At 42.9% G+C, this 21,862-nt stretch overlaps 1 protein-coding gene across 7 annotated transcripts in view; it reads right to left on the reverse strand.

Moving 5' to 3' along the window:
* Positions 1-1,845: 1,845 nt before the first annotated feature.
* The window catches only part of LOC141996267 (UDP-glucuronosyltransferase 1A9-like), a 99,689-nt gene continuing 79,672 nt past the window's right edge, over positions 1,846-21,862 (reverse strand). For all 7 annotated transcript variants that reach the window (XM_074968238.1, XM_074968235.1, XM_074968241.1 and 4 more), the window contains exons 2-5: positions 9,934-10,065; positions 9,507-9,594; positions 5,435-5,654; positions 1,846-3,127 (exon numbers count right to left, since the gene is read on the reverse strand). In XM_074968238.1, coding sequence (XP_074824339.1) covers positions 2,830-3,127; positions 5,435-5,654; positions 9,507-9,594; positions 9,934-10,065 — 738 coding nt within the window. In that variant the 3' untranslated portion in view covers positions 1,846-2,829. The remainder of the gene's footprint in view (positions 3,128-5,434; positions 5,655-9,506; positions 9,595-9,933; positions 10,066-21,862) is intronic.

Here is a 21,862-nt window from a genome sequence, read left to right on the forward strand (position 1 = left end):
TGCTGGAGAACAAGTTACAGAGAAGTTACAGACAAAAGAAGAAAAAGATTTTATTCACCACCCTTCGAGATCCCTGAGACCAGTCACGTATCTTCAATTACCTGCCACCCTTAACAATCTCCTTTAACAGCTTCCAGTTAACTTAACTAATTGCCCTTCACACCTTCCATTCTGATGCCTGCTTCTTAGACGTGCTGGCTCTATCTTAATTGCTTCTCCATTCAAAAGCTAACTGTCCCTACGTGTGCTCCCTCAGATACTTTGTAACATGTTTTGGCATGCCCTCTCATATACAATGTATCCAGCATGTCCCCTTATACAATGTTATACTTCCACACCATCACTAACCTGAGCACACACAGAGCACTGACTATGCACAGGGAACAGGGGTGATGCATAAGAAGTGCTGTTTATACGTCATCACCTTTCAGAGTGCCCTTTGAGGTGATGTGAAGGCTGGAAAGACATCGCACTAAGCTAAGGGGGAAACCTTTTTACCATCCCAACGAACTGTGGAAAGGCAGGAAAATCTGAGCGAAGGTTAAACTTCATTTCCTTAAATGTATGAAATTGTTGAGTTGAAAGATCAAACACAACCTCAACTCTGACCCCCGTTATCACTGGCCAGTGCTGCTTTCCTGTGTGATGGTAGCTGACACTCAGAACACGTACATTGATGATTCCATGTCTCTTCGAGTCCAGGTTCATCTTTAAGATAAGAAAATGGGAGTTTTGCTATTGTCTTTTTGCTATTGAGTTTTGCTATGGGACTTAAGTATCTGCTTTGATGAATGGGAATGGACTTAGGCACACACCTAAGTGCTTTGCTGGACACTTGGGCCCATACTTTGGCATTTGTTTCCCTGAGGACTTTAAGAAGTCGTTATGTCTGCTGTGGTGTAACAGCAGGGTTTGTGATACCCTCAGATCTGGCAATAACCTCCTAGCAAGTGGTGATTGGAAAGGGTTAAATCTGCTAGGTGTGAAGGAGCAATATGGGAAAGACAAAGTGAGTCTGATGGCCTGGAAGGTGGATGAAGTCTAGAAGGTGACGTGTTGGTGTAGCTCTGCCCTTGCAGGAGGGTGAAATGGAGTCAGCGTCCATAATGGAGGTACATATTCACCTGGAGCATGGTGTTAAAGGTGTACACTAACAACAGCACAACTTGGTGGGCATCCCTGGTAGACGTTTTCATGAGGAGCATGTAACCCTTGCTTGTTGTAGGTTATCTCATGAATGGGAGTTGAGATGGTTGTAATAGAAGGGGCAGTGTTCAGCTTTTGTTATGCATCCTAGCTCACGAATATATACATTTGTGGTGTATTGAAAAGTGTTAAAATTGTGATCTATAACTTTAAATTATCAGAGGTTTCCTGGTCCTGCTTGCAGGCCAGGGGCTCTATAGGGAAGCGTGCAATCAGAAGGAGCCAGCCTGGGGCAAGGTGGGGAAAGCTGTACCTCTCTGCCACAGGGAGCAGTCTGCTTTTTCTCTCTCTGTTTTTGGATTCTTGTGTGTGGTTGTTCTAGATTCTAAGAAATAGTCTTATTACATTGCAGCCTTTCAGCAAGATGATTTATGGCTTTATCTAATTTTTCTGTTCATACTTTGAAACGTAACACGCACTGAACTACGTTGTCTTGGTCTTTCCTGCTTTTCCTGTGGTGAGGACTTCAGGAGCTCTAAGAGCTAGTCTTTATATGTTAACATGGTTTTAATTGAAGATATAGGTCTGTCATGCTCAACCACATCAAGTTTTTCTGTTCTGCTAGTCCTCAGTGCAAAGATTACTGCATGTGAGGAGGTGATCAGGCCCATACATTTCAAATTAAAAAAAAGAGAACTGTTATTAGTTTTCTTGTTTTTATTTGGGATTTATTTATACAGATTTTTGTTTGGTTTATTTTTAACAGAATATCAATAACAAAGATCAAATCAGTTGACTACAATGCTCCAAGTTCAGTGCTCCAGCTGGGGTGAAACTTGATTGGGTGGTGGTGGCTCAATAATACTTTCAAATGAAAAATGTGTTCACGTTCAGTGTATTTGAAACACAGTTCAGACACTGACAGATTGACTTAGGCAGAACAAATACCATTCTCTATTTCCAATCAACAGGCTGCTAGGATGACATTCTATCCCTCACTTAGAACACCACTTGGTACTTATGTGACAACTTTCATCCAAAGATCTCAAAGTGCTATCTAAATATGATGCATCAGACACTCATACACTAGAGTGATAGGCACCATAGTAGTACCAAGGTAGAAATCTTATCCCCATTGCACAGATGAGAAAACTGAGGTACAGAGAAGAACCTTGCCCCAAGTCAGATAGTGAGTGAGCAACACAGCAGGAAATAGAAAAGGAGTACTTGTGGCACCTTAGAGACTAACCAATTTATTTGAGCATAAGCTTTCGTGAGCTACAGCTCACGAAAGCTTATGCTCAAATAAATTGGTTAGTCTCTAAGGTGCCACAAGTACTCCTTTTCTTTTTGCGAATACAGACTAACACGGCTGTTACTCTGAAACGCAGCAGGAAATGGAACACAGAGGTCCCATTAATATTCTGAGCACTACACCATAGCATTATGGCATGAATCATCTGTAACAATCAAACAAGCTTTAAACAAAGCTTTCACAAATATTCTGAATTAATTGGAGACCAAATCAAAACATGGAACAAAAAAACACTTAGCTGCTATTTAAAGGCAATATGCTCTGAATAATTTCTGAGCTCACCGCCATAAGTTACTTACTGGGACTGTGCTCAGGAGAGCCCTACATTCCCTAAGGCCTGGAGCTGCACCCAGTCTCCAACCCCATAGTTACTCTGCCTTGGATTTCCTCGATTTGCTCACTCTTCCTTTTTTGCAGAAACACTTCCGGCAGCAGGACAGGCAGCACTTCAGAGAGATGAACACGGTGACGAGCACGGCAGCCAGGAGAAAAGCAATGACGTCCAGAGAGTGGTACTGGATCCAGTTGAGATCGTGGGCCGCAGGCCGCAAATGCGGGGCCCCCTTGTGTCTCATCACAAACTCCACCCAATACACCGCGAGATCAAGGGGATGGATAGGTCTGTCGAGGTGAAGGGCTGAGAGATGCATGATATTTTCTTTATAGCTACAAAGAAAAGAAATGAAATGTTTTAAATACTTTTTTATTTAGAAAGTTAGAAGATTATTTATATCTACAGAAATAAATTCCACAGAGATTCCATCAGTTAACTTTCTTCTCATGCCATATGCCCTAAGGGCTTTATTCCCCTTCTGTGTCTTAAACCCTGTTAAGAAAAGGGAGACACTTTACATAGCGTCCAGGCTGTGAACTGAGGCTGGAGGTGTTAACATCGACAAAGAAAGCAGCCAGTAGAGAAGGTTTAAGAGGAAAAATCAGGATCTTCGTTTTGGCTATGTTAAGCTTAAACTTCAGGGGGGCCTCTGGGAAGAGGTATCTCGAGGGCAGGCTGAAATGTGGGACTTGATGGGAGGAGACCAGTCAGGGCGGTTTTAAAATCATCGGCCGAGAGATGGTAGCTGAAGCCATGCAAGCAGATAAGGGCACCCAGGGACATGGTGTAGAAGAGAAGGCCAAGCACCAAGTTGTGTGCATTCTGCGGGAGAGAGGTGGAGAAGACTCCTCAAAACTCCACTTTGTTGGGTTGCCTACACAAAACTGAGAATAGCTAGGTAGTTGGGGCACTCCTTATTGCGCTGCCTGGTAAAGTCACATTTGTTTCCTTGTCCGTCCCACATTGCTATCTACCTGCTGTCTCTTGCCTTATATTTGTATTGCAAGCTCATTGGGACAAGACACCATCTTTCTGTTCTGGGTTTGTACAGCATCTAGCACCGGAGGGTCCTGGCCCATAACTGGGTCTCGGTGCTATGATAATACAAATAATAAAGAGCAATAATGTACTAAGATATCCAAGAGAGACCAGTCCCAAGAAAGCCCAAGGAGAGCAGAGTGTCCAGTAGAAGGGAATAGCCAATGGCACTGAAACAGCAGAAGAATCAAGGAGGATAAGGATGGAGTATTGGCCCCAGATCTGGCCAGCAGGGGGTCACCAGTTGCCTTGGGGAGGGCAGTCTTGAGTGGAGTGGAGAGGGTGGAAGCCAGACTGGAGAGGGATTGGAGGAAAGGAAGTCAAGACAGTAGCTATAAATCTCTGTTAGATAAATTTAGAGGAGAAAGGTGAAGAAAGAGGCAGCACTTGCAGAAATAGACAGGGTCTCTTGGAAGCCTTGAGAGTCCAGGGTGGGCTGCTTAATTATAGACAAACTATTAAAAATGGTCAAGTTCTCCTCACGCTGAACCCAACTGGCTCGTCCGCATTTACCCTGCTGTACCAGACAGTCACTCCAAATGTAACCTAATCTTGTGTGAGACAGCCAGCGCGGCAGGGTGAGTCACCTCCACATGGCCCCTGGCAGTGAGTGGATCAAAATCCTTTCCTGGCTCCTTTCTGTACACGTTCCATCTCGGCTACCGTGCAAGCTAAGAGACCTCAGTGGCCTGCCTTTCCTGCGTAATGCCCGGCCAAGCAGCGTTTGACTGGGCCTGATGCTGCTGCTTGCGAACAGATAGAAAGATGAGTTGACTGAGAAAATTCTGGTCTATGTAGTAAATTAATGCTAGAGTTAGCTTCTATAAAACATGGCGATTATAAGGTAATCCTTTAAGGACGTTCTGCAACAGAACCATAGCTTTGCTCGATAAACGCCAATGTATGGGAGTGACTATACAAATGAGATGACGTAATGGTGATATGGGCGGGACAGTTATTAATGCTTAGCCATCTTCGGCGTTCCACAGCATTTTGCTCACGTTCACTGTACATTACATCAAGTCAAGAAATCAGGCCAACCTCCCTCGAAAAACATTCCAATAAAGCATTTTTGTTTGAAAACGTTCAGTGGAACCCTTGGGTTTTTTGATGAAAACTTGTGAAATGGAACAAACATTTCTCTCTTTGATTTTTTTTCTCTTTTCTCTGCTTTTATCTCCCTTTCCTGCCTAGAAAAGGGGGGGGGGGGAGGGGACACCACCACATTTTGATTGCTGTCTTTACATTCTCCAAGAAGCTGGACACTTTTGGCTTTAATCATGTGATGTACCTTGGAAAATTGCTTTCTTCCACTGTATATATGCTGCACCCACTTGCATCATCTCATTTGCATACTCAAGCCCCTTCTAGATACCTATAATTAGAGACCCTGATGAGGAAAGTCCTTTAGTAATGGGGAAAATACTAGCCCCCTAATGCTAATACACTGGTGTATAAATCCTGATTGCTGAGTGATACATAACATCCTTAATATGACAAAGGTAGTGCTTAGTGTTCAATTTAACTGGAAGCCAATGTGCCAGCATTATATTCAATAGCCCTAAAATGAAGATGCCACATTTATATCTCCTGTTACTGACCTTTTATCATTAATCACTGCATTCAATGCATCCGATAGGTCCTTAGAAGTCATTTCAAGTACATTCAGCGTCACTCCCGCACCCCGAGACTCTATCCGCTTAGCATTGTCCATCTGGTCTCCAAATAATGGCATCAGAACCATTGGCACTCCATTGCATATCCCCTCATAGATTCCATGTGAGCCTCCATGGGTGATAAAGGCACGGGCTTTGGGATGAGCTGTGAGGGAAAGGTAGACTTATTAAAATGATTAGGGGTCTGGAACACATGACTTATGAGGAGAGGCTGAGGGAACTGGGATTGTTTAGTCTGCAGAAGAGAAGAATGAGGGGGGATTTGATAGCTACTTTCAACTACCTGAGAGGTGGTTCCAGAGAGGATGGTTCTAGACTATTCTCAGTGGTAGAAGAGGACAGGACAAGGAGTAATGGTCTCAAGTTGCAGTGGGGGAGATTTAGGTTGGATATTAGGAAAAACTTTTTCACCAAGAGGGTGGTGAAACACTGGAATGTGTTACCTAGGGAGGTGGTAGAATCTCCTTCCTTAGAAGTTTTTAAGGTCAGGCTTGACAAAGCCCTGGCTGGGATGATTTAATTGGGGATTGGTCCTGCTTTGAGCAGGGGGTTGGACTAGATGACCTCCTGAGGTCCCTTCCAACCCTGATATTCTATGATTCCTGTAATAGACTGTTTGCTCAGACATTTCTGGTTAATTCTTTAAGCTGCAGGAGGCACAGTATTAGATGTGCTTTCGGTACAATGGCATCGGTGGTTATAAATATAGAATACAACAACACTGGAGTGCAGGTCACATAGGAATCGCTCCTGGACAATCTTCAGGATTACAATTATCAGTGATGGAGTGGACCTTAAGCTTAAACTTCAGCGAGACCTCTGGGAAGAGGTATCTAGAGGGCAGGCTGAAATGTGGGACTTGATGGGAGGAGACCAGTCAGGGTGGTTTTAAAACCATTGGCCGAGAGAAGGTAGCTGAAGCTATGCAAGCAGATAAGGGCACCCAGGGACATGGTGTAGAAGAGAAGGCCAAGGACCAAGTTGTGTGCATTCTGCGGGAGAAAGGCGGAGGAGACTCCTTAAAACTCCCCTTTGTTGGGTTGCCTAAAGGTCTCAGAGGTTCCACTAAGTTTGGATAATCGTTGCAAAGCTTGGAATCGTCTGTAAAGCTTTTGAGATCTTGGAGTGAAATCCTGGCCCCACTAGAAATAATGAGAGTTTTGCCATTGACTTCTGTGAGGTCAGGATTTCACCCTTAGCCTTCAAACTTAGTTAATCTTTCTGTTCTCACTCAGATCTTTCCTTTCCTTAGACTCATCTCTCTTCCCCGAAGTCCTGTCACCCTTACTCCTCCCCTCAATCTCTAACAAACTTTGGTAATTTTCCCTTTCTTCTCCCCCGCAATTCTCAGACCTCTCACGGGACTCCCCATAAGCTCTGACATCAAGCAGACCCCTCCCCATTCTGGCTCCTGTTGAGAGGTCTGCAGTCTCTCTCTGGGACCCAGTGCATTCTCCGGTTTGAATTTGGCAGGTCTTGGTGCTTCACCTGTCAGCCACCTCTAGCAGGGACTGTGGACTTCTGGGAAGCCCAAGCGAACACGGGAGCTGCATCGAATAGGACACTAGTTCCAGTGAGACTGTGGGATTTAATGAGATCACCAGAGAGAAGAATGTATTTGAGGTGAGGAAGAGGGTGATTTCCCTAACTAAGGTCTGGGAATGGCTCCGACATAAGGGTGAGTTTATTTTTACAGAATCAATATGTCCACTCCTAGTAAAGATCTAATACAGGGATTCTCAATGTTTTTCTTTCTGAGGCCCCCCTGAACAGGCTATATAAACTTCCGGACTCAGTGGGGAAGGGGGAGGACTCGGGGCTCCAGGTCAGGGGTGAGCCCTCATGCATAGGCGTAATTTGACTTCTATTGGGGCGGGGGGGGGGGCAGGGGCTGGTGAGGCTTGGACCAGCTCTGCACAGCAGGATCCAGGGAGGCAGCACCGTCTCCACCTCCTGACTCACCTCAGCAGGCCACCCAGCCTGTCTGGGTTGTGTGTGGTGGAGGTTCAGCTCAAAAAGTTTGAAAACTGGTGATGGTGCAGGCAGGGGGCAGCTCGGGGCTCTGGGCAGGAGGGTAGCTCAGAGTATATGTAGGGGGGAACTAGGGGCTCTGTGTGGGCAGGAGGGTAGCTCAGGGTGCAGGCAGGGGGGTAGCTAGGAGCTATGTGTGGGTGGGGGGGTAGCTCAGGGTGTAGGCAGGAGGTAGCTAGGGGCTGTGTGGTAGGAAGGCTCCCCTGTGGTCGCTGCTCCCCAAGGGCTCTGCCAGCCCCAGTGCGGGGTCACCCTACCTGGGCAGCTCTTACCGGCTGTGTGATCTGAGGAGCAGCCGCAACCCTGGGCACCAGCAGCAGACGGGGGAATGCCAGGGCTGCCTGCTCCATGACACCAGCCAGAGCAGCAGCTGCCCCGCACAGCCCGACTCCAGCTTCCCATGTCTGACCTGTCCAGGGGGTGGGGCCTTGGGGGCAAGAAGAGGAAGTGGGGGGCATGGAGCTGCCCCCCGGAGTGCCGCATTCTGGGGGGCAGCCAGTGGGGGTGGGCAGCCAGTGCTCGGGGTTTCAGCCCCGCAGTGGGGGGCGCCGGGGCTTGGGGTTTCTGTCGCGGAGTCCCACAGCCCCCCTGAAAGGGCTCGTGGACCTCCGGTTGAGAACCGCTGATCTAATAAACCCTATGTACAGTAGTTACCATGTGAATAAAACAAAGCTCAGTCTATAAGTATCTACCTGGGGGGAAAATGTCATCATCTAGCAGACAAAGGTATAACACGAGGTAATGGCTGGAGGATGAAGCTAATCAAAATTAGAATAGAAATAAGGCACAGATTTTTAGCAGTGAGGCTAATTAACCAGTGGAACCCAAGGCTGTGTGCAGACAGCCCATACCTGCTTCGGGGGGCGGGGGGGGCAGAGTGAAGGCAACCGGCTTCAGCAGTGTTACTGAGCATGCTCAGTACAAGCCAAGCCGCAAAGGGGCGGGGGGTGGGCATATGACCGTGCATGCCCCCGCCCCCCACGCATTGCCTCTGTTATAGGGGATTCTACGTCACTGGCCATTTTAAAATCAAGACTGGAGGTTTTTCTAAAAGATCTGCTGTGGTTTCAAACAGGGATTAATCTAAGGAAGTCCAGTGTTATACAGGAGTTCAGACTAGATGATCATGATGGTCCCTTATTCGTAGACTTTAAGGCCAGAAAGGACCATCGTGATCATCTAGTCTGACCTCCTTCACATCACAGGCCACGGAATCTCACCCAGCCACTCCTGTAACACACCCATAACCTCTGGCTGAGTTACTGAAGTCCTCAAATCATCATGTAAAGGATTCAAATTACAGAGAATCCACCATTTACTCTAGTTTAAAGCATTGAGTGACCCGTGCTACAGAGGAAGGCAAAAAACTCCTAGGTTCTCTGCCAATTGGACCTGGGGGGAAATTCCTTCTGGACCTCAAATATGGCCATCAGTTAGACCCTGAGCATGTGGGCGAGACCCACCAGCCAGACACCTGGGAAACAATTATCTGCAGTAACACAGAGCCCTCCCCCTCTAGTGTTCCATCACCAGCCCTTGGGGATATTTGCTAATAGCAGTCGCAGATGGGCCAAATGGCTTTTTAGGCAATCTTATCACACCATCCTCTCCATAAACTTCTCAAGCTCAGTCTTGAAACCAGTTAGGTTTTTGTCTCTGCTGCTCCCCGTGGAAGGATGTTCCAGATTTTCACTTCTCGGATGGTTAGAAAACTTTGTCTAACGTCAAGCCTTAACTTTGTTGATGACCAGTTTATATCCATCTGTTCTTGTGCCAGCACTACTGCTTAACTTGAATAACTCCACTCCCTCCGTGGTGTTTATCCCTCTGCTGTATTATAGAGAGGCCCTTCTGGCCTTGCAATCTACAGACCTATGGTATTTATGACTATTCCCTTAGAGCTTTATCAAATTCAAAGAAACCTACTTAATTGTTGCCAATAGCGCCCTCTCCTGCCCAGACTTACCAAGTAGATCATTCTGCGGTAGCCATTTGATTAGCTTTGTGTTGTTTGCAAGGTTGGGGGGTGCTTCTCCAGTGTACCTCCAAAGAACCTTTGGGAAATAATAAATGCAGCATTAATATTAAGAACTTGCCTCTTACAATTCTTCTGCTGTTGCTTCTTCCTGTAAACTGTGCTGTACAGCAGAGCAGATAAGCCCATGACAGACAAAATCTGTTTTGTGAAGGTTTGTGCTGAGCAGCGGAGATGGGTTTTGTTTTGACATAAGAGGGGAGGGGGCAGGTTTTTGCTTATTGAAGCTATTTGTTGTGTTAAGTGTTATACCACACATACATAAAAAAAAATAATCAAATAATACAGAATCGTAACCAGTGACTCTATTCCAATATTGTATTCAACAGCGGTGCTAGAGAGATTCTTTTCCTCTTACTGTCTGAGGTATTTTTCCAAAGGCTTCAGCAATCTGCTTGGCTTTCTTCATGGGAATCTCAGAGACCATTGAGCCCAAGGAGAAGACCACAAAGCCGTGTTCCCCAGAGGCATTCACAATGCTTTCAAATTCCTGCAAATACAAAGAAACCTCCAGTCAATGCTTTCCATTCTAATCCATGTCACAGGGCCATAATTCTGGTGCTTTGCAGTCAAAGGGATCTCACCTTGACTAGCCTGGAAAGGAAATAATGTTAACAGGCAAAATAATTCACTATGGTCTGATTCTATAAACATGTATGCATGCGATCGTCCTGTTGAATCCTATGGGACAGCTCCCAGGAGTAAAGATTTTGTGTGCAAGTGTTTGCAGGATTGGGGCATAAATCCAGACTCCATATGGAAATAATTAAAGGTGTAGTGTACTAAATAAATAAAATATATGAAAGAATTCAGGTTCTGTTCAGTAAAGGAAGGTGCAATGCAAACCAAGTCATATATTTCCTGGCACCCAAAAGCAGCTAAATGCATTGTTTTCTGTTGACACACCAAAGGTGTCAGGAAATTCAGGCTTAGGTCTGAGGTTTTTCTTTTCAAATCATACAGTTGTGGAAACATGGTTAGTGTTTTTAAAGCTTAATGACATAAACAATGGCTTGAAAAAAGAGGCACTTTTACATTCCTGATTCATCAGTTCTGTCTGGATCTTAAGAATATTGAAAATCCTGTAATTTAATTTTCTTTTAAATAAAAAAAAAATTTCACAGTTGCCTAGACATAGACAGGTGGAAGATTTTGAGACTCGTATCGCCCAGAAAGGGCTAAATAGGAATCTGCAACTACCTGTGATGACATAAACAAAGGATTCTGACCAAGTGAAACGCTAACTGCAAGGGCAAGTGAACCAATAAATGTCCTATTTCTTACCAATATGTTTTCCTTAAAGCCTGGGGAAGAGAGAATGACAGAATATTAATTTCAATTCAGACCCCTTTCAAAAGTTCTCCAGGAGGCACTGATGAGTCTGTTGTACCAATAAATTAAAAACCAGCAGGATCTTATTAAAGGGAAAAAGGCAAAATACCACATTTATTGTGAATACAGAAAGAATCATAGTAAGCAGTTAGTTACAGCTGTAACATTCCATTCAATCTCATCTTTATTCACTCATTCATTCATACAAACACACACACACAGGTTCTGCAAGGTTGTTATCATAGTAAGCAGTTAGTTATAGCTATAACATTCCATTCAATCTCATATTTCTTCACACATTCATTCATATACACACACACGCACACACACACACAGGTTCTGCAAGGTTGTTATCATAGTTACCAGCCTTAGAGTTGCTCATGCCAAGCCACTGGCCAGGACATGAGGAGGGAGCAGGGCCTTGTCAGATGCTCATCTGATGCTCCTGGAAGTTGGTTTGCAGAATCAGACCCCAAAGTTCTCACTTTTTAGAGTCTCTTTTTATAGGAATTTCTTCCTAGGCCAGTCTGTGGGAATTGCTTCATCATGCTGTTGCTGAATCAATCAGCAGATGGCACATTCCTGACGGCTCCGTGCTGCTAGATGTTATCTTGTTCTTTGGTTCTCCCATTCTTGAGGCTGTTGGGTGGATTCCAGTCTGCCCTCCGGGGGTCCTCTGGTTATTTCCACTTGACGCCTTCTTCAGCCGATGGACACTGGATTCTTAGGCTGGCACCTCCCTGATCATTCAGTTGTTATCCACACCAAGCATCCGTCCACATACATCCTCTATCTCTATTTTAATCACAATTGTTAATACAACAAAAGGGCGGGGAGTCTCTGGGTGCTGTTTCTGTTGTTAGAGTATTGCTTTGAGTCTCTGTGAATTGCTTTGAGAACAGATTCTGTCTTAGAATGTACTAACACAATTAGCAGCTTGCAAGTTTCACACATAGAGGGAGAGAAACAGTACCAAAACCCAAGAGACCTCTTAATTAGTAATACCCTGGAATTTAAACTATGGGGAATCAAACTCATTTGTGATTTTAATACAGAACTTCTTTAATATGATCCAACATAATCCCCCTTTTGACACTAAGATTTATAATCGTCAGTGTCACTTTCTATGTAGCCTATTCAAGAGAAGGTACCGTGAGGCAATTTGAGTTTGTGATTCCAATTCATCCCACATACATGATCCTAGTGATGTATCTTTACTACAAGGTTCTGGGGCAATAGGCAAGGTGAGGCACACCCACTTTTGAGGAGTCCATTCGATACAACCTCTAGTGTCCAATAGCTTCCCTCCCTCCCCAGCCCACTGGCTCAAGGTCCAGGGTAGCCAGAAGGATCCCATGTGTAATATGGGGAGTGGGTTAACCTTCAATACCTTTGCCTCCAGGGACTGTTGGTGTGCAATTTTGACAACAATTTCTCCCATTAACAAGTCTGGTTTCACAATACTGGAAACATATTGCATCCATTCATGTTGATAAGTGTCAAACAATGATCTCTTTCTTTGTTTTAACAAATGCATCAAACCCTTAATATTTCCCAATATGACGCAGAACATTTTGTGTTCCAAAGTAGCTCGTGCAAGTATCTGCATTTCAGTGCATCCCAGAGCTATGGCTGTGTAGTTTCCTATTTCTAATATTTTTTTTTTTAATGGATAAGCCATGTGGTAGTATTAAGCCATTACTAAAGATTCCATCGGCCTTTTAGGTTACCCAGACCAATTTGGACCAAGTCTACGTTGGCATGTACTTGTTTTTGTATCAGGCTGTCCTGTAGCTGGGACAGAGAGCTTAATTTATTTTTAAGTTCCTGCAGGTCTTCAGTATCTTTTTTTTTTTTTTTTTAACACACAACAGTGCTAGCAACAAGACAAAACACAAGACAAAACATAGAACACAAAACACAATTTCTATTGTGACAGTAGATTCATGGTATTGGGTTACTTTTCAGCTGGCATCAGCTTTTCCTGATTTTTCTGAAAGACAAAAAGAACATGTTTCTACCCCTTTTGGGGTGGCAGATTATTGCTTAAAATATTTCTTTTACAAATACCCTTGCTGATTGCAGGCAAAACAGAGGAATTGCCCCCACATTTTTCTGTTTTTGTTCTATAGGTGGGCCAGGTTTCAATGGCTTTTATCTTTTAAGGGTTATGGGGAAATTATCCCACTGTTTAGTCATTAAATCCCTGAGTTTTCCTTCTTATACAGCAGACCAAGTTTATAATGTTTTTCCTGCTGTGTTAAGCTTTAAGTTTTATTTACAGGTAATAACTGAGAAGCATCATTACCATACGACCTTAAAGGGTTTTTCCAAAAATCATACACACTATACGTTGTTACAGGGATACTTATTATCATTAAATTTATTAAAATTATCTTGTTATCCCATGCCTTTTATTTAGACAATTTGTTTGCTGACCAGGTATGTCCTTTATCTGCAGCTCCTTTGTGCTGCTAGTTCTTTCCTTCCTTTATCATTTAGGTCATTTGCATTTTCACAGAAGCTTCCTGCTTTTGGATTTAAAGCCATCAGCAGCTCAGAGACTCTATCTTAAAAGGGACACCATCAACTTTCACCAGAGTTTTGATTACTTTTAACTTCTGCTTCCAAAACACACAGCAATCTGAAAAAGAAAACCCAACCTATTGTGGCTCCCTTTGGAGCCCGAATAGCATTTTAATTAAGTAGCATGATATGTTTGCATTTCTTTTGCCCCTTCTACAATATACCCTGCACATGTTCTGGGGCAAATGCACATTCCTTCCATAGTTTAACTTCTATAACATTATCCAGATCCATTTTTACATAAGGTGTCACTATTTCTTTTTTTGCTTACAGAGGTTTCATGTACCTTTATCAAAGTGACAGTCTGATTACTCAGAGCCATTTTAAGACTCAGTGTTTCTCACATTGCTTCTTTTTGTTTTGTGCACCTCACCCCTGCTGTTGCTTCAGAGGGGCACTGTCTTTAATTTTTTTTTTTGTACTACAACTCTCATCTGCTATTTTGTTACAAAAACAAACAAACAAAAAGAATCCAGAATTTTTTTTTTATATTCTCCTGATTTTGACTGCACTGCTGCAGCCACAACTTAAAAACATTTTAAATTTTGTAAAGCATTGAGTTACCTTTTAAGGGTTAAATGCCAAATCCCAAAGCCAAACAACACTAATTACCTGTGTCTAGCAAAAAGGTCTGTCAGTTTTGCAACTTTGAATTAAAGAGTCAAATGGATTTTTAGTGGCATTATTTAAAACAAAACCAACTGGTCCTTAGAACTTTACATATTTACACACACAGAGATAGATACATACACATTTTCTTTAACATCCCTTCCACACTGCTCTGGTTTTTTTTTTACATCTTACATTCCCTTTATACATTTGAGGCAGCTAAGTTCCAATAGAACCCTCTTATGTTCTTTTAGCAAATTTGACTAAATTGTCCAGTCAAATGATTTTAATCAGTTTATTTTTGCCTGGCTAATTTACAGACATTCCTTTGGAAAAGGGCCCATTTTTCCCTCAGAATGGCTGCAAAGAAACCAAGAATGCTCTTTCTCTAACACTTTTTTTTCCTTTTTAACATTTTCACAAAGTTTAGCTGCTTAATTCCCTCCAGCCTCTGCAGAGTTAACTTTTTTTTTTTTTTACTCTTTCTCTTTGTAATTATGCCTGGGGGTGCCATACATAGGACCTTCTCCCCCTTTACCTGCCTCCCTCCAGCCTCTGCAGAGTTAACTTTTTCACTCTTTTTGTATTCCTGGAGTGCCTCTTTCACTATTTTCAGCTGGCTTTGGGTATTTGTAGCCAGCACCTTCCAATTGTCTGCTCCCTTTTCCGTTTGTGCCTTTTCCTCTTTACATGAAGACAAGCGGAGGGAAGAATCCTTACATGCCTCCCACAACAACCAAATTGCTGCTGCATCTCTTTTGGCAGCACTAGAAGGTTTGTATATGAGGATATACTGAGCCAATCTATCCTCTAGGTCCGAAATAGTGCAGAGATCAGCTAGGGCTTGTTTAGTCCAAGGACTGTGCCCAAATTTTTGAAGGTTTTGTTTAAAAGGTGTAATTTCTTTAACAAAAGGTGAGGTTGGAGTTCCTTCTGACTCCATTCCTCCCTCTGGTACTGGCTTACCCTGTTTTCTTTTAAACATCTTAACATGGATATTTCAATCTCTTTGTCACTGCTGGTATTACTTAGCAAGTGACACAGCCTAGATTCTGAAATCATAGCTTAATCTATGCGTTTTTCCCCTGCTACCTTCCCGGAGGCCAGCAGGTCCCCTGCTACCTTCCCGGAGGCCAGCAGGTCTGGTTAACCTATTTCTCCCTGCTACCTTCTCGGAGGCCAGCCGGTCCGGTTAACCTGTTCTTCCCTGCTACCTTCTCGGAGGCCAGCAGGTCCCCTGCTACCTTCTCGGAGGCCAGCAGGTCTGGTTTAATCTGTTTTCCCTGCTACCTTCTCGGAGGCCAGCAGGTCTAGTTTAATCTGTTCTTCCCTGCTACCTTCTCGGAGGCCAGCAGGTCCCCTGCTACCTTCTCGGAGGCCAGCAGGTCTGGTTTAATCTGTTTTTCCTGCTACCTTCTTGGAGGCCAGCAGGTCCCCTGCTACCTTCTCGGAGGCCAGCAGGTCTGGTTAACCTAATAGAAATGCCTAGCTCACTAGAGCTGGCGGTGTGCACACCAATATTTACAATAACTGAGGTTTTTTACCAATATTCCCCCTTTCGCAATTCTCCACCAAAATGTTGTACCAATAAATTAAAAACCAGCAGGATCTTATTAAAGGGAAAAAGGCAAAATACCACATTTATTGTGAATACAGAAAGAATCATAGTAAGCAGTTAGTTACAGCTGTAACATTCCATTCAATCTCATCTTTATTCACTCATTCATTCATACAAACACACACACACAGGTTCTGCAAGGTTGTTATCATAGTAAGCAGTTAGTTATAGCTATAACATTCCATTCAATCTCATATTTCTTCACACATTCATTCATATACACACACACGCACACACACACACAGGTTCTGCAAGGTTGTTATCATAGTTACCAGCCTTAGAGTTGCTCATGCCAAGCCACTGGCCAGGACATGAGGAGGGAGCAGGGCCTTGTCAGATGCTCATCTGATGCTCCTGGAAGTTGGTTTGCAGAATCAGACCCCAAAGTTCTCACTTTTTAGAGTCTCTTTTTATAGGAATTTCTTCCTAGGCCAGTCTGTGGGAATTGCTTCATCATGCTGTTGCTGAATCAATCAGCAGATGGCACATTCCTGACGGCTCCGTGCTGCTAGATGTTATCTTGTTCTTTGGTTCTCCCATTCTTGAGGCTGTTGGGTGGATTCCAGTCTGCCCTCCGGGGGTCCTCTGGTTATTTCCACTTGACGCCTTCTTCAGCCGATGGACACTGGATTCTTAGGCTGGCACCTCCCTGATCATTCAGTTGTTATCCACACCAAGCATCCGTCCACATACATCCTCTATCTCTATTTTAATCACAATTGTTAATACAACAAAAGGGCGGGGAGTCTCTGGGTGCTGTTTCTGTTGTTAGAGTATTGCTTTGAGTCTCTGTGAATTGCTTTGAGAACAGATTCTGTCTTAGAATGTACTAACACAATTAGCAGCTTGCAAGTTTCACACATAGAGGGAGAGAAACAGTACCAAAACCCAAGAGACCTCTTAATTAGTAATACCCTGGAATTTAAACTATGGGGAATCAAACTCATTTGTGATTTTAATACAGAACTTCTTTAATATGATCCAACATAATCCCCCTTTTGACACTAAGATTTATAATCGTCAGTGTCACTTTCTATGTAGCCTATTCAAGAGAAGGTACCATGAGGCAATTTGAGTTTGTGATTCCAATTCATCCCACATACATGATCCTAGTGATGTATCTTTACTACAAGGTTCTGGGGCAATAGGCAAGGTGAGGCACACCCACTTTTGAGGAGTCCATTCGATACAACCTCTAGTGTCCAATAGCTTCCCTCCCTCCCCAGCCCACTGGCTCAAGGTCCAGGGTAGCCAGAAGGATCCCATGTGTAATATGGGGAGTGGGTTAACCTTCAATACCTTTGCCTCCAGGGACTGTTGGTGTGCAATTTTGACAACAATTTCTCCCATTAACAAGTCTGGTTTCACAATACTGGAAACATATTGCATCCATTCATGTTGATAAGTGTCAAACAATGATCTCTTTCTTTGTTTTAACAAATGCATCAAACCCTTAATATTTCCCAATATGACGCAGAACATTTTGTGTTCCAAAGTAGCTCGTGCAAGTATCTGCATTTCAGTGCATCCCAGAGCTATGGCTGTGTAGTTTCCTATTTCTAATATTTTTTTTTTTAATGGATAAGCCATGTGGTAGTATTAAGCCATTACTAAAGATTCCATCGGCCTTTTAGGTTACCCAGACCAATTTGGACCAAGTCTACGTTGGCATGTACTTGTTTTTGTATCAGGCTGTCCTGTAGCTGGGACAGAGAGCTTAATTTATTTTTAAGTTCCTGCAGGTCTTCAGTATCTTTTTTTTTTTTTTTTTAACACACAACAGTGCTAGCAACAAGACAAAACACAAGACAAAACATAGAACACAAAACACAATTTCTATTGTGACAGTAGATTCATGGTATTGGGTTACTTTTCAGCTGGCATCAGCTTTTCCTGATTTTTCTGAAAGACAAAAAGAACATGTTTCTACCCCTTTTGGGGTGGCAGATTATTGCTTAAAATATTTCTTTTACAAATACCCTTGCTGATTGCAGGCAAAACAGAGGAATTGCCCCCACATTTTTCTGTTTTTGTTCTATAGGTGGGCCAGGTTTCAATGGCTTTTATCTTTTAAGGGTTATGGGGAAATTATCCCACTGTTTAGTCATTAAATCCCTGAGTTTTCCTTCTTATACAGCAGACCAAGTTTATAATGTTTTTCCTGCTGTGTTAAGCTTTAAGTTTTATTTACAGGTAATAACTGAGAAGCATCATTACCATACGACCTTAAAGGGTTTTTCCAAAAATCATACACACTATACGTTGTTACAGGGATACTTATTATCATTAAATTTATTAAAATTATCTTGTTATCCCATGCCTTTTATTTAGACAATTTGTTTGCTGACCAGGTATGTCCTTTATCTGCAGCTCCTTTGTGCTGCTAGTTCTTTCCTTCCTTTATCATTTAGGTCATTTGCATTTTCACAGAAGCTTCCTGCTTTTGGATTTAAAGCCATCAGCAGCTCAGAGACTCTATCTTAAAAGGGACACCATCAACTTTCACCAGAGTTTTGATTACTTTTAACTTCTGCTTCCAAAACACACAGCAATCTGAAAAAGAAAACCCAACCTATTGTGGCTCCCTTTGGAGCCCGAATAGCATTTTAATTAAGTAGCATGATATGTTTGCATTTCTTTTGCCCCTTCTACAATATACCCTGCACATGTTCTGGGGCAAATGCACATTCCTTCCATAGTTTAACTTCTATAACATTATCCAGATCCATTTTTACATAAGGTGTCACTATTTCTTTTTTTGCTTACAGAGGTTTCATGTACCTTTATCAAAGTGACAGTCTGATTACTCAGAGCCATTTTAAGACTCAGTGTTTCTCACATTGCTTCTTTTTGTTTTGTGCACCTCACCCCTGCTGTTGCTTCAGAGGGGCACTGTCTTTAATTTTTTTTTTTGTACTACAACTCTCATCTGCTATTTTGTTACAAAAACAAACAAACAAAAAGAATCCAGAATTTTTTTTTTATATTCTCCTGATTTTGACTGCACTGCTGCAGCCACAACTTAAAAACATTTTAAATTTTGTAAAGCATTGAGTTACCTTTTAAGGGTTAAATGCCAAATCCCAAAGCCAAACAACACTAATTACCTGTGTCTAGCAAAAAGGTCTGTCAGTTTTGCAACTTTGAATTAAAGAGTCAAATGGATTTTTAGTGGCATTATTTAAAACAAAACCAACTGGTCCTTAGAACTTTACATATTTACACACACAGAGATAGATACATACACATTTTCTTTAACATCCCTTCCACACTGCTCTGGTTTTTTTTTTACATCTTACATTCCCTTTATACATTTGAGGCAGCTAAGTTCCAATAGAACCCTCTTATGTTCTTTTAGCAAATTTGACTAAATTGTCCAGTCAAATGATTTTAATCAGTTTATTTTTGCCTGGCTAATTTACAGACATTCCTTTGGAAAAGGGCCCATTTTTCCCTCAGAATGGCTGCAAAGAAACCAAGAATGCTCTTTCTCTAACACTTTTTTTTCCTTTTTAACATTTTCACAAAGTTTAGCTGCTTAATTCCCTCCAGCCTCTGCAGAGTTAACTTTTTTTTTTTTTTACTCTTTCTCTTTGTAATTATGCCTGGGGGTGCCATACATAGGACCTTCTCCCCCTTTACCTGCCTCCCTCCAGCCTCTGCAGAGTTAACTTTTTCACTCTTTTTGTATTCCTGGAGTGCCTCTTTCACTATTTTCAGCTGGCTTTGGGTATTTGTAGCCAGCACCTTCCAATTGTCTGCTCCCTTTTCCGTTTGTGCCTTTTCCTCTTTACATGAAGACAAGCGGAGGGAAGAATCCTTACATGCCTCCCACAACAACCAAATTGCTGCTGCATCTCTTTTGGCAGCACTAGAAGGTTTGTATATGAGGATATACTGAGCCAATCTATCCTCTAGGTCCGAAATAGTGCAGAGATCAGCTAGGGCTTGTTTAGTCCAAGGACTGTGCCCAAATTTTTGAAGGTTTTGTTTAAAAGGTGTAATTTCTTTAACAAAAGGTGAGGTTGGAGTTCCTTCTGACTCCATTCCTCCCTCTGGTACTGGCTTACCCTGTTTTCTTTTAAACATCTTAACATGGATATTTCAATCTCTTTGTCACTGCTGGTATTACTTAGCAAGTGACACAGCCTAGATTCTGAAATCATAGCTTAATCTATGCGTTTTTCCCCTGCTACCTTCCCGGAGGCCAGCAGGTCCCCTGCTACCTTCCCGGAGGCCAGCAGGTCTGGTTAACCTATTTCTCCCTGCTACCTTCTCGGAGGCCAGCCGGTCCGGTTAACCTGTTCTTCCCTGCTACCTTCTCGGAGGCCAGCAGGTCCCCTGCTACCTTCTCGGAGGCCAGCAGGTCTGGTTTAATTTGTTTTCCCTGCTACCTTCTCGGAGGCCAGCAGGTCTAGTTTAATCTGTTCTTCCCTGCTACCTTCTCGGAGGCCAGCAGGTCCCCTGCTACCTTCTCGGAGGCCAGCAGGTCTGGTTTAATCTGTTTTTCCTGCTACCTTCTTGGAGGCCAGCAGGTCCCCTGCTACCTTCTCGGAGGCCAGCAGGTCTGGTTAACCTAATAGAAATGCCTAGCTCACTAGAGCTGGCGGTGTGCACACCAATATTTACAATAACTGAGGTTTTTTACCAATATTCCCCCTTTCGCAATTCTCCACCAAAATGTTGTACCAATAAATTAAAAACCAGCAGGATCTTATTAAAGGGAAAAAGGCAAAATACCACATTTATTGTGAATACAGAAAGAATCATAGTAAGCAGTTAGTTACAGCTGTAACATTCCATTCAATCTCATCTTTATTCACTCATTCATTCATACAAACACACACACACAGGTTCTGCAAGGTTGTTATCATAGTAAGCAGTTAGTTATAGCTATAACATTCCATTCAATCTCATATTTCTTCACACATTCATTCATATACACACACACACACACACACACACAGGTTCTGCAAGGTTGTTATCATAGTTACCAGCCTTAGAGTTGCTCATGCCAAGCCACTGGCCAGGACATGAGGAGGGAGCAGGGCCTTGTCAGATGCTCATCTGATGCTCCTGGAAGTTGGTTTGCAGAATCAGACCCCAAAGTTCTCACTTTTTAGAGTCTCTTTTTATAGGAATTTCTTCCTAGGCCAGTCTGTGGGAATTGCTTCATCATGCTGTTGCTGAATCAATCAGCAGATGGCACATTCCTGACGGCTCCGTGCTGCTAGATGTTATCTTGTTCTTTGGTTCTCCCATTCTTGAGGCTGTTGGGTGGATTCCAGTCTGCCCTCCGGGGGTCCTCTGGTTATTTCCACTTGACGCCTTCTTCAGCCGATGGACACTGGATTCTTAGGCTGGCACCTCCCTGATCATTCAGTTGTTATCCACACCAAGCATCCGTCCACATACATCCTCTATCTCTATTTTAATCACAATTGTTAATACAACAAAAGGGCGGGGAGTCTCTGGGTGCTGTGTCTGTTGTTAGAGTATTGCTTTGAGTCTCTGTGAATTGCTTTGAGAACAGACTCTGTCTTAGAATGTACTAACACAATTAGCAGCTTGCAAGTTTCACACATAGAGGGAGAGAAACAGTACCAAAACCCAAGAGACCTCTTAATTAGTAATACCCTGGAATTTAAACTATGGGGAATCAAACTCATTTGTGATTTTAATACAGAACTTCTTTAATATGATCCAACAAGTCTTGAAACAACATGGAGCGTGAAAGGCAAACTTGTTAAATAAATATTGTGTATAGTTACGAGTTGCCCTGTCAATCTACTGAGTCAAGCACATTTTTAACCATCTCATTCTCTGTCCCCCATCAGTATTCTGAGTTCCATGCCTGACTATTACAACTACTTTATGTGAGGATGGTTCTTCATCTCTGAATGTTAGGTAGTTAGTCTGTCAAAACGAGGCTAGTACCCACCTACCTTGTATGAAAGCTGTCACTTAATTAATGTCTGTCCTACTCTTCATGAAAGGTGCCACTCTAATAATGCAAAGTTTCAATATTATTTGGTATACTGGGTGACCCCACAAGTCTCATGAAGAAATATATGAAATGAGAATATTCTAGACAGTAAAACCCTAGCCTTCCATGTCTTGTTTGTGGACAACTGAGGATCTC

This window comes from Natator depressus, chromosome 11, assembly GCF_965152275.1.
Source record: "Natator depressus isolate rNatDep1 chromosome 11, rNatDep2.hap1, whole genome shotgun sequence".
Lineage (NCBI taxonomy): Eukaryota > Metazoa > Chordata > Testudines > Cheloniidae > Natator > Natator depressus.